General features: G+C 43.5%; 1 protein-coding gene across 13 annotated transcripts in view; it reads right to left on the bottom strand.

The window, feature by feature from the left end:
- SWT1 (SWT1 RNA endoribonuclease homolog) overlaps positions 1–12238 on the bottom strand; it is a 60223-nt gene that overhangs the window by 2743 nt on the left and 45242 nt on the right. For 4 of the 13 annotated variants that reach the window (XR_014790422.1, XM_084851377.1, XM_084851378.1 and 1 more), the window contains 3 exons: positions 11709–11840; positions 7002–7068; positions 5504–5568 (listed from right to left, as the gene is read on the bottom strand). Coding sequence is in view for 10 of the 13 variants with exons in the window: in XM_084851377.1 (XP_084707503.1) it covers positions 5504–5568; positions 7002–7068; positions 11709–11840 (264 nt within the window). In the remaining 3 variants the exon portion in view is untranslated. Of the gene's footprint in view, positions 1–1065; positions 3063–4100; positions 4258–5503; positions 5569–7001; positions 7069–10615; positions 10904–11708; positions 11841–12238 lie in introns of those variants that run through there. The other 9 variants (XM_084851373.1, XM_084851372.1, XM_084851374.1 and 6 more) reach the window with 5 other exon arrangements.

Here is a 12238-nt window from a genome sequence, read left to right as displayed (position 1 = left end):
TCCACAGGGCATTCAATCTAGCACTATATTCCCCACAAAATCCCATGATAACCATCCTCACAGGCAAGATCCCCAAACTTTGACTGAAGTCCCATTCAGTTAAGTGGGACTTATTCACTAGAAATTGTGTTTAGGATTGCAGCCTTCCATCAGGGAAGGTCTCTCCAGCATTTACTTCTCCTGGCTACTGGCCCCTATCAGTCACAGGTATTATGAATCAGCCCTTCCGCCTTTTAGTATTTTCACCCAGCCCTAACTGGCCCTGTAATTAAATAATTTCCAACTTGCAGCTAAAGTAATCTGAGTGTTTGCACATTCATCCATTTTATTTGTATGAGTGCAATTCTGCTTTATCAAAAAGGCACAAGTTATTTGTGTACTAGCCCTTTATCACAAAAATGAAATTACAGGGTTTTGGGGGGGGTTTTAAGCCAAATGCTATGGGTAAAAGTAACAAAGGGGAGATCAGTATCCACTGAACCTGGAAATGCACCACCAGCCCCATCATAACTGCCTCACAATCATTCTTCCTCCAGGTGCATCAAGAGTGCTTTGCCAGTCACAACTGGTCAGGCGGGTACTACAATTCTGTTCATTCAGAAAAATGCCACAAATGAGGTCTGAAAAAAGACAGGGGGACAACTTGAGGAAATACTGGAAACGACGGTTTGGCAAGAAAGTCACGTGGAATCTCCAGAATAACTGAACAAAAATGTCAAATGTCAAATTCACAGGAGAAGCAACATTCTCTGTAGCGGATACTCTGAAACCTTAGTGCAGATATCCAGCCAAGGTTAAACATTTTTAAATTGGCACATGCTTAATTCTATTGAAATCAGTTGGGCATACAAAGCTTCATTTGCACACCCAGGCTCCCTTAGCACTAACACGGAACATCTGGGCACATAGGTGTCAGTATTAGTGGCGTGACCCTGCTTCCTCTTCCATGCATTTGCTATATATATATATATATATATATATATATATATATGATGTCTAAACAGATCTTGTGAACATTTATTTATAAGAGACATCTTTTTGTCTAATTTTATAAAGCGTTTTTTAAAGAAACATCCTTTATTTTTTAAAAAGAGTTAAATAACAATAAAATAGTAATGATATAGTCAATAAATAGCAAAAAGATGAAGCCTTATTGTGCTTTTTATAGCAGAAAAAAATGCAAAAGCAAGAGAGCTTCTTACACTTGCATAAATTAACCATTTCAAGGCAAGCCTACAGAGTGGCCTTCAAAAACAGGCACTCTGCTCTTGTAAGCCAGCCAGAAATGCTTGTAAAAATATAAACTTCTAGCTTCTCCTGGACAGACGATGACATGCAACACAATCCTATGCACATTTATTCAAAATTATTGAGTTTACTCCAAATATGCATAGGATTGCAAGTGTAGCAGCGTAATAATCGTATCCTTGAGTTATGCTACCTGGACAAGGATACAGTTGTCAGGTTAGTTCCATGTTACACCAACATAGAGAAATTGCAGTGCACTGAGTTAAAGGTATGGCAAGTCTTAAAGGGCTGCCATGGCCTGGCCAGGGTAAAACTGATATGCCATGAGTCAGAGTTCAGAGGCTCTATCATCAGCTTATCTGTCCGTCCCTCTTCTGGCTGTGTAGTTAAGAGTACTACTATGTGGGGATTCCTACTGCCTCTACCAATGCTGGACAGACACAGCCCTCCCCAGGTTAGGCTTTGGCTTACAGAGGCTGCATTTGCACTTCCCTGGACTGAGACTCAAATCCCCATTTCTCCTTCACCATTTTGTTTCTTACGACCTTGCTGCTTTATCTTCCATTGCTGCTTGTCCAAGTAGCTCCTTTTCTTCTCCTGTGCAAAAAGCCTCTTTCCCGCCCAGATACATCATTCCCACAGTGGGACTTGAACCTCTAGCTGGGGATCCCATGGGTTTTCTGTGCATACCTCCTCACCATGGGACTGTGGAGCTGTGATGGAAATGACATTCCTTCCATCCCTGTGTGGCTCTTGCTGGCAAAAAGGCTGTTGCATTGCTGCCCTTCCATGGGCTGCCAGGGGATCCAAACACCTGGCTACAGGCATTGCCTTCCTCCTGCCTCACCTAGTGAGCATGCAGCATAAAAACGGAGGCAATGCAAACTGTTCTTTGGCAGCATGGTCGTGCCTTGTGTTGGAGAGCAGGCGTGGAATGGGTTAGGTGAGGTCATCAAGGTGTTCCCATTATTGCAGACATACCTAAGCAATGGCGGGGGCGGGGATTGTCAAGACAGATGATAGGATCGGTGGGCAACAACAATATTGCTAGGAACTCTGTGGAGCACCCATCATTATTGCTATGCTAAATCTCTTTTCTATAACTATTATTTTCAGAACGTACACATTACATTATATGCACAGTTTGGCCTCACGTGTTTATTTATTTTCGGTAAACTGCAGCTAGAGCACGGGTGGGCAACTTGTGGCCCTCCCGATGTCTTGGCCTAAAACTCCCATCAGCCCTAGCCAGCACAGCCAATGGTGAGGGATGATGGGATTTGTAGGCCAAAACATCTGGAGGGCCATGAGTTTCCATTCTTTACCTCCAAACCATGCTCCTGACTAATGTTGTTCCACCCAAGATGCTATTTGGATCAGGAGAGAAAGCTGCCACTGGCCCAAATAGCTGCTTCAGGGAGGTTTTAAAGCCCCTTTGTCATGCTCCCCATCCTAAATCACCCTGCCCCTGCCAGGCAGCTGCTATTTACACACACATGCAAGCCCAAATGAGGCATTTGTAATGAGGCATAATGTAATGTGTAGTTTGGCCTTCAAACACAGCTGCTGTGGGAGCAAAGAAGACTGTTTAGTTACACACGTCTAAGCTCCAGTATAAAGGTCGCCATCTTGGGCTCAACTGTAGGATTGCTGTGCCCAGTTGAAAAGAAAACCATTCTTCCTTCAAAAGCTTCAGCTGAATGCAGAATCAGAGCCATCCCCTGTTCTTGATTTCCAAGCAGACAGATTCATAGCGCTGCTTAATAGTATGTTCCAGTTGAGCTAGCTGGCCGCATCCAATTAATAATCGATCCCTGGGGTTGAGGAGGGGAAGGGGGAGAAAATAAATAATTTAGTAAAATCTGTCCCAGTGCTATCAGTTTTCCCTCTTTAACAGTTTGCAGCTCCTTTGTTGCAACAGCTGCATGGGATTCTAGTTCATTTTGAGGCCCAATTCAAAGTGCTGAGCCTCTCCTGACCATATGAATCTGCCCACTTATTGAGATCTACAGGAGATGTTCTCAAGTGCAGTTGACGGAGACGCAAGAAAGGGTTTTCTGAGAGGCTGCACCCAGGTTCTGGAACTCTCTCCTGAGGGAGACCCAGAAGGCACCTTCTCTGTCAGCCTTCTGCTGAAAAAATAAGAACATAAGAACAGCCATGCAGGATCAGACCCGAGGCTCTTTGCCTTACAGCTCCATCTGTGCCTCCAGCCATACCCATTTAGCACCAGCACCTCTAGTTATGGAATTATATCATACAACATGAGTGCTGAACCCCAGGAATCCAGCCCGCAGAGCCTCCTGGGGGTCCTTGGCGGCCTCTTTTCCTGGCACCAGCCAAGCTGCTTCACAGGGATGTCAGGGACACAGATGGCACTGGGAGAAGCAGCTCAGTCCCCTCCTCCATACATCTCCCAGCACAAACAAAAGCTCAAATGGGCAGGAGTAGGGCAAGGATGGTAGTGGGCATGGCCACACCCACTGACGTCATCCAGCCTGCAGAGGATCTGGGGGACAATTCAGCCCCCCAGCTAATAGCGTTCTGCACTACTGCTTTATAGGAATATTATTTATGTATTATGTATTTATTTATATATATATGTGTGTGTGTTTGTTTGTTTATATACCGCCCAATAGCTGAAGCTCTCTGGGTGGTTCACAAAAATTAAAACCACAAAGCGCAGCATAAAACAATATAAAATATGACAGCTTAAAACCACAATATAACATTACAACCGGAATAAAACATAGCAGCAATTCAGAGATTTAAAATACAGATTTAAAACTCCAGAACTAAAAGCCTAGGAAGCTAAAATTTTAAAATACTGGGAAAATAAAAAAGGTCTTCACCTGGCGCCAGAAGGAGTACAACGTAGGTGCCAGGCAAACCTCTCTAGGGAGTTCATTCCACAGCCGGGGTGCCACAGCAGAAAAGGCCCTCTTCCTGGTAACCAACCGCCTCACTTCCTTTAGGGGGGACTCCCAGAGAAGGACCCCTGAGGATGATCTTAGGAAGAGGCAAGCACATATGGGAGGAGGCGATCTTTCAGATAACCTGGACCCAAGCTGTTAAGGTCTTTGAATGTTAATACCAGCACTCTGAATTGGGCCCGGAAATGGACTGGCAGCTAGTGCAGCTGGAAAAGCACTGGCATAATGTGATTGCATTGGCTAGGCCCTGTTAACAATCTTGCTGCCCAGTTTTGGACTAGCTGAAGTTTCCGGACCGTTTTCAAAGGCAGCCTCACGTATAACACATTGCAGTGATCCGGGATTGTACTTCATGGGAATAGTACAAATGTAGGCATGTACAAAAAGCCATTTTCTCAGCACTGGGCAACTACATCCTGTCCCAACATACTTAGAATAAAGTGCAGGGCTGCAACACAGGCTTTTTTTTAAAAAAAGCAAGAAAATCCCACAACTTTAGGACTGTAATGTCAGAATGCTGTCAGAGCTTTTTTAAGCTTTTAAGGCTTATAGTTTATGGTGGTGCACCCACACCCCTGTAAACCTTATGCCAATACTTTGTATGCACACACATACACACGCACGCACGCACGCACATAGGAAGAAAAAAATGTGTAACCCAGTTGTAACTACTGGAAGCATTAAGGTTTTGGTTTGCAAGAGTATCCCCCCTCCCTCATATATGCATTTTCCTCAAGCTGCAATGGTATGTTTTCTCAATTTTTGTATTTAATATCCAAAAGTTACTCTGTTCCAGAGCAGCTGCACTGAAAGAACTAGCTACCAAGTATTTTCTGGGAGATGCCAATGTAAATTCTGAACTTGAAAAGCAATCAGATTGTTTGACAATACAACTTAATAGCCTGCCTCTTTGAAACAATCTTGGGGAACTTATGTGCAACATATAAGGGGCATGAATATTTAATGTCTTCCCTACTTAATTATAACCTCTTTCAAATATTGTAACAGTAATTAATTGCTTGATGACAGGATAAAAAGCAAGGTTAAACATATGCTATGTATCACTGGCAGATCTTACGTGGCACTGGTGCCACATAAGATTTTCAACATTTATTCCAGTGAGCACATGCACATCATGGGGAAGTGAAGATTGACCCCAGACCTCTCAAGAGATGCAAACATCACCATGTTTTTGCAGCAGAAATGATTCAGCTCTGAAAGGGAAAGGGGAAGTTGGCACACAGAACATCTTTTCAACATAATGAAGAAGTAAGCAAGAACGGATAATGCCCAATAATAGCAGATTTTTTACAATTACTTACCTGTACACCTCTTGGGAAATGCAGTCATAAAGCTCCTCAGCACTAAATTTTGTACTATTATTTATCTATGAAGGAAAATAAATACACTGAAACACAGAGGGAAGACTCCCTAATTCTCAACTGCTGATATTATTTACTGGAAATTATTCATCTTGGTAAAAGAACTAAGGCCTGCTTCAGATACATTTTTTTATTGACAGTTCTTCAGGTAAGAGTCCGCACCTAGGCCCCTGGACCAAATCCAGCCATAGGTGTCCTGAGCTTGCCAGCCTACAGGGCAAAATAGGTGTGGAAAAAGTGGCATCTGTGGCAAAGAATTTGCGACTTGAGGGGGTTTGAGGTGCTGACCCATCACCCCACACTTGCTCATCAATGTGACCCTACAGAGCACTTGCTGAGTAGTATGGTATCATTCAAGGTCACTTCTGATTGGCCAGAGAAAGGGAAACAAGCCCATTGGTGAAGGAAGTTTACTGAAGCAGGCAGAAAAGAACAGTCAGCAGAGAGATGTATCACAGAACAGCCATCAGTTCAATATACCCAGGGCAAAACAAAATAAAGTGGTATAAAACTAACAAGCTGCTGTTAGTTTTATACCACTTAACACTAATGGCTTCCCCAAAGACTTCTGGGATCTGATGTTTGGAGAGGTGGCACACATTCTTTGCAAGAATATTACAGCTTGCCCCCTCACAAAACTACAGTTCCCAGGTTTCCATGGAATGAGAAAGCGACCGTTAAATCAGTTTTAAGTCTCCAGAATAAATATGGGTTTTGTTTTGTTTTTTAAAATGGCATCCATGCCCCTTCAGAGTGCAAAAAGGATCAAAATTAACTTGCAAACAAGCTAATGTTGACCCTTTTGGTGCTCCATAACATTCTGGATGCTGGGGGGGGGGGCTACACAGGAGGCAAAAATGGCTCCTAGAGCTCCCACAGTTGCCCACCCCGGGTTTAAAGGCTAACAAAATGAGTCAGTGAGGTTCGTGGCCCAATTGCATTATCTGTGTCTAATACAGGGCTGTAGTTTGTTAGTCAACCAAGAAGTTGCCAGCCTACTAACAATGGATGTTGTCTTCTCCTACAAATGTTTTGTTCACCTCATTCATGAGACTGCTTTGACTCAGTGATCTTTACCCTAGCCATGACCAGTTAATCAATGCTAACTTAGAAAGGGATACTTTTCTTGTCTTCCACTCTAATCTTCCCTCCACATATGTGTCTGCTTGACTTAGAGAGATCTATGGGCTGGTGGTGTCAGCTACTGTTATAAGGTAAAATTATACTGCTTTAGCTTTCCAACTAGTGTGAACACATGTTAACCATTTTGAGGGACACTTTTTTGTATCCCTTTCAAGAGAGATATATAAACACTCATTTTTTACAGTTGCTTAGCAATCAGGCTGTCTTGGACAATGTGTATATAAAATTTCAAGTTTCTTCGTCATAAGCTACTTCTACAAGCCTACCAAATACTTTAGAAGATAAATGAACCCACCTCATTATTAGTTAAGAAGCTATAGAGGGCCCAAACATCTTGAAAGCTGCTGTTTGTCACTAAAACTCTGGAAAAGAAGAGAGAGAGAGAGAGAGAGAGAGAGAGAGAGAGAGAAATATAAACAGAAAACTCAAAAAGGGCCTTTTAACATGGATATCCAGATGAAGCAAAATGTTCAGATCACAGCTTAATGTTAATCTTACCTTCCATTAAAGTAACAGCACTCACGTTTGCAAAGACAAAAAAACCTCCACCAAAATCCACATTTTAAAAGACATTATACAATCATCATGCTTAATCCTCTTAGCACCAACCATCTTAGACCTGGTTAAGATCCCAAATGCATAGTGAAACCACGGTTTAGCTTGTAAGTTAAACCCTGATCCCAGATGACATGTAGAAAGAGACACCAGCTAGATCTGCTTGTCACCTGGCAAACTGGAAGGCTAGAGAGGCAGGGAAACTGTCTTAAATCATGCTTATGCAAACCATCATTTGCAAACCTACTTCAAACCATGGTTTTCCATCCTGGTCTAGAGCCACTCTAACCTTTAGTCCAGTTCACACAAAATAACAACCCAGGGTGGGTTTTTTTAAAAACAAACAAACAAACAAACAAACCCGGGTTGTCATGAACGCAACAGCATTCTTGTGAACACTGCCCAATCGCTCTGTCCTGGGTTGCTTAACATGATCTGCAAATGAGAAATCCTATCTTGATGCAGGAGAGAGAAATTCTAATTACAAATTACAAAAAATTATAAATTACAAAAAAAAACCCAACCTGGCTCACACTACAGTGCTATTTTAAAACAATTTACATCAAATTGTAAGTGAGTGTGCACAGATATTCTGTAGATTAGTATAATGAGCTAAAAGCAAAATGTGTGTTCCCTTAGCATAGACCATCTGCAGAGTGGCATATTAGTGGCACTCAAAAGACTCAGTTTTTGTCTTGCTGCATACTCTACTCTACTACTCAAGGCTCTCTGCCTATCCTGCACAGCCTAATATAAATACAAATTTGGTTTGATTAAAGTGTGCATTGCACAAAGGGTTATTATAAAATAAGCAAATATTGCCAAGTTTCTTCATACACTTCCTGTTCTCCCCTGAACAGCCATTAGATGGCAGTAGACATTTATGCACCATTACTTATACTGAACGCACCAATCACTCCATTTGATGAAAGAAGCTCAATATTAATGTACGTCAATAAATTATTTCTCACCATTTTCAGACCCATTTTCTCTTCCCTTTAGCAACCTACCTACATAAAAATGTATACTAATCTATTATTTAAAAATCACATAGAAGCAGTTGCTCTGTGTTTTACCTAAAGTAAACCATTTTCGGTCATCTGTTTACGGTTTTGACTGTCTAAGGCAGGGGTGGGGAACATGTGGCCCTCCAGATGTTGCTGGACTGCAATTTCCATCTGCCCTAGCCAGGGAAGCCAATGGTGAGGGGTCATGGGAGTTGCAGTCCCAAATCCACATGTTCCCCTACCCTGGTCTAAGGACTTGAGGCTTCCTCTCAGAAGGTATGTGCAAAACATCCTACCAAAGAAGCACTCCTATCTTCAATGTTTTGTTAAGTCTTTCAGAATCAGTTATATTATTTGGCTGGTTTTATTGGTGGCACATACTGGTAGCATGGAGCTGTGCTTTGAAACATACAAAAACTATAGAGCTATTCAGAGCCTACTATAGTTCTAGTATTAAGTGAAATTATAAATTACCTAACAATATATCATTTGTAAAAGGCCCATTTGTTAAAATTAATCGAGTCCAGAAACTAAGAGTTCTTTCCCAAACACGCTTACTTTGCCCATCTTCACCTGCTCCAGCTACCACTGTGACACTCCCACCAAGGGATCACTACCTCTCACTGGAGTTCCTTAATAACCGGACTTGATACGCATAGCAGAAACTCTGCTCCACTCACGAATCAGCTGAGAGCGCTTCCCCGTCCCCCGCTGCACCAACACATTAAATCCTGTTGTTCTGCCAGATCAGATCAAAGCTGCATTTTGCCCAGCATTTTGCTCCCAAGACAGCCAGATGAATGCCTCTAGGAAACTCACAAGTAGGTCATAAGGGTGGTGTGGCCTTTCTCTGTTTGTCCCCAGCATCTGGTATTGAGAGGTATACTGGTTTGCTCACTTACTAGATGCCTCCCACCAACAGACATGGCACATTTCCAGTCTGAACACACGAGATCTTTTCAAAGCTCTATGGAGGCAGGCCCACATTGCTGAAGATGGGCAAGGGCAGCAGGCACTGGTCCAAGCACAACTTTAGAGAGGGTTTTTATTCATTTATACATGCCTAGCTAGTGGTAGGTAGGCTAATGGCTGCATTCTTGAGAAAGGCTGTTTTAGCAGGTCTTGAACATTACACACACACACACACACACACACACACTCTCTCTCTCTCTCTCTCTCTCTCTCTCTCCATACATTCACAGCACCAAATCAAATTTATTAGCTGGGCTTTTAAAAATATTGCATACTACCTTAGAGTTCGCAGGACTGAAAAAAGTTTTTTTGGTTTGCAGTAAAACTAATAAAATTATGTACATGCCAGGAAGGACTGGAGTTACACTGCCAATCTTCAGAGGTTTATACAGTCAGTATTCCAACGATTTTAGATTCCAGTTACTCTAGCACTCTAAAACTACTGTCACTGGGTGTGTTATCAAGGCGTTAAATTCAACCAGTTTTCTCCAAACACATCTTCACTGGACACTTCCACATGCAGCATTTCTTCAGGTTCATTGTCCTCTCTTTTTATACCCGCAATAACAATCTTCATCATGTGCAAGCTGGACTTGACAGAGAGGTCCTGCCTCTTGGGGGAAATGTGATGGGATAAGGGAGCAACAGGATAACAGGCAACGCCAGCTAGGACAAGCTCGTATTTCCCCAAGTAACAGAAGGGCTGCTTCTGCAATTTGGACACCGGAGTCTGCCTGTTGCCTAGTATCAAAGGAGCAGCGACAAGTTGTTTGGGAGGTACATGCATAAATGGCGCTCCTCGATTGTTTCTATTGCCTTCTTCCATAGCAGCCAATATCCAAACTGAGGGCCCAGGCCATTCCTTTGTGACATTCTGGGGAGGAATCTCAACCCAGCATGAACCCGGGGCACTTCCCTCCTCATTCCAGCAACAAGGAAGTAGCAAGCAAGGTGGTCTATATTATTATGGTTTACTTGACCATCGTCTCTCCCTGACCACTGAATCCATCCCTGGAAGGAACTTTTTTTAAAAGATGGTGTCCAAGGAGATGACACATTCAAATAAATCTGCTATAACCCTGTTCACTCAGTATTGTCCTCACATGGGAAAGGGGAGGGAGCACTCACCCCCAAGAGACACACCAGGATGACAGTTCTCCATGGAATGTAACAGCTAAGCAGTCCCAGTGACTGCTGACAAGGGGAACTATTATTCATGCCAAATATATTATATTCGAAACAAACATAATCACTTGGCTTAGGTATATCAGTATTGCCTTGTGCAATACTAGGGCCACTATATTGTTACAAAAACTGTGTTCGTTTTCCTGGTAGACTACCCGATCGTTCACCAAGAATGAGAGGAGGCAGAGGTCTGGTCCAACACGATTTTATTCTGCAGAATATGGCAATCCTTGGGGTTAGGGCACCAAAGCAAGGACTGCAATCAGGCAGTGTGATTCCGAGGCTTATATACAGAGTCTTTGGTGGCTCACGTCTGCACTTTGTTAATCTCTTTGTCTAGCTGAAGAGGAAGTAGGAAGCAGAGATCACCTTTCAACACTCAGGCATGTGCAGAAAGCTAGTCACTTATTCTAGCATGATACCTTCTTGGCGTTCCTGACTTCCTTATAAGGCACTGTATCCTGCCAGCGTGGCAATTCTGTAGAGCATGGGAACAGACATAGTCTGGCTTGATTAATCTAGATCAGGGGTCCCCAACTCCCGGGCCGTGGACTGGTACCGGTCCGTGGCCTGTTAGGAACCGGGCCGCAGTAGGGGTGTGCAAAACCCCCTTACCTTGGGTCCGTGGGGCTCTGCGGGGAGGCGATCTGTCCCCACCCCTGAATCCTTGCCAGCCCCGGCCGGCTCCGTTCCGTGGCGAGTCCACAGAGCTGCCAGCTGGCTCCGGCCGCTGGCGGACTTCCGGCCGCTGGGACGCAAATGGCGTTCACATAGCGGACGCCATTTGCATCCCTGTTCTTCAAGTAATAGGCTACGTAAATCTTTACGTAGCCTATTACTGCAAAGAACAGTGACACAAATGGTGTCCGCATAGCGGACGCCATTTGTGTCCCAGCAGCCGGAAGTCTGCCAGCGAAACCATCCCCCCCCCCCGCCCCCCAGTCCATGGGAAAATTGTCTTCCAAGAGACCGGTCCCTGGTGCCAAAAAGGTTGGGGACCGCTGATCTGGATGTATTACAACTGAAATTTCTATAACAATGTGATAGGGCAGGTTCAATTTTTGGCAAGCCCCAAAGGCCCGGCATTGTGAAGGAGGCAGTTGCTATCAGAAAGGTTACTCTATAAAATGCCAATGGCTACTCTATTAGATGCTGGGAATTAGCAAATCATCACAGACTAGTAATGACATGAACCTTGATCCACCACACCCGGGCACCAATAAACAGCTAAGACACTAGATTAAACCTGAGACACATACTCCATTCAGCCCACATAGACTTACTGCTGGATTCCTGCAAGGATTTCATTCACCGCTGCCATTAATTTCTGAAGACCTATGAAAGCTTCTTTGAATGAAGACATATTCTGAGTGGTTGTTACTGAACTGAGGTCCAACATCTGGAAAACTTCAAGACTAAGAAAAAGAAGAGGATTTGTTTTAGAGACAAAGAACTACATATCTGTTAGCAGGAGTGGCTAAATAACTGAGTCCACAAAGTGAAAGCTTGGCAAAACAAACTTTCCTTGGTTGCAAAAGGCACGCACAAACACTGACACAAGTTTTCTTCTGTACAAAAGAAGCCCGGGTTAAAGTGGCAAAAATTTCGTTGGCTCTGCCTTACTAGTAGACAGTGTTCTCTGCGTGTATCTAGGGGAGCTGATTAGCTCTGCACCCTGGGTGATCCCTACTATTAGTCTCTAACAATCTAAGAGCACATTAACCCTTTGGTGAAACGTTCTAGTAGTCTGATCTCCTGGCATCGTTATTCTAACAATATCAAGACGGACCAGAGGGGTGGGGATACAGTGAAA

The sequence above is a fragment of the Heloderma suspectum genome, chromosome 4 (genome assembly GCF_057233095.1).
Source record: "Heloderma suspectum isolate Gila_16-S chromosome 4, 16-S_ref, whole genome shotgun sequence".
NCBI classification, from domain to species: Eukaryota; Metazoa; Chordata; class Lepidosauria; order Squamata; family Helodermatidae; genus Heloderma; species Heloderma suspectum.
The sequence above is the reverse complement of the archived record's forward strand: the minus strand, read 5'-3'. Positions and strand labels throughout refer to the sequence as shown.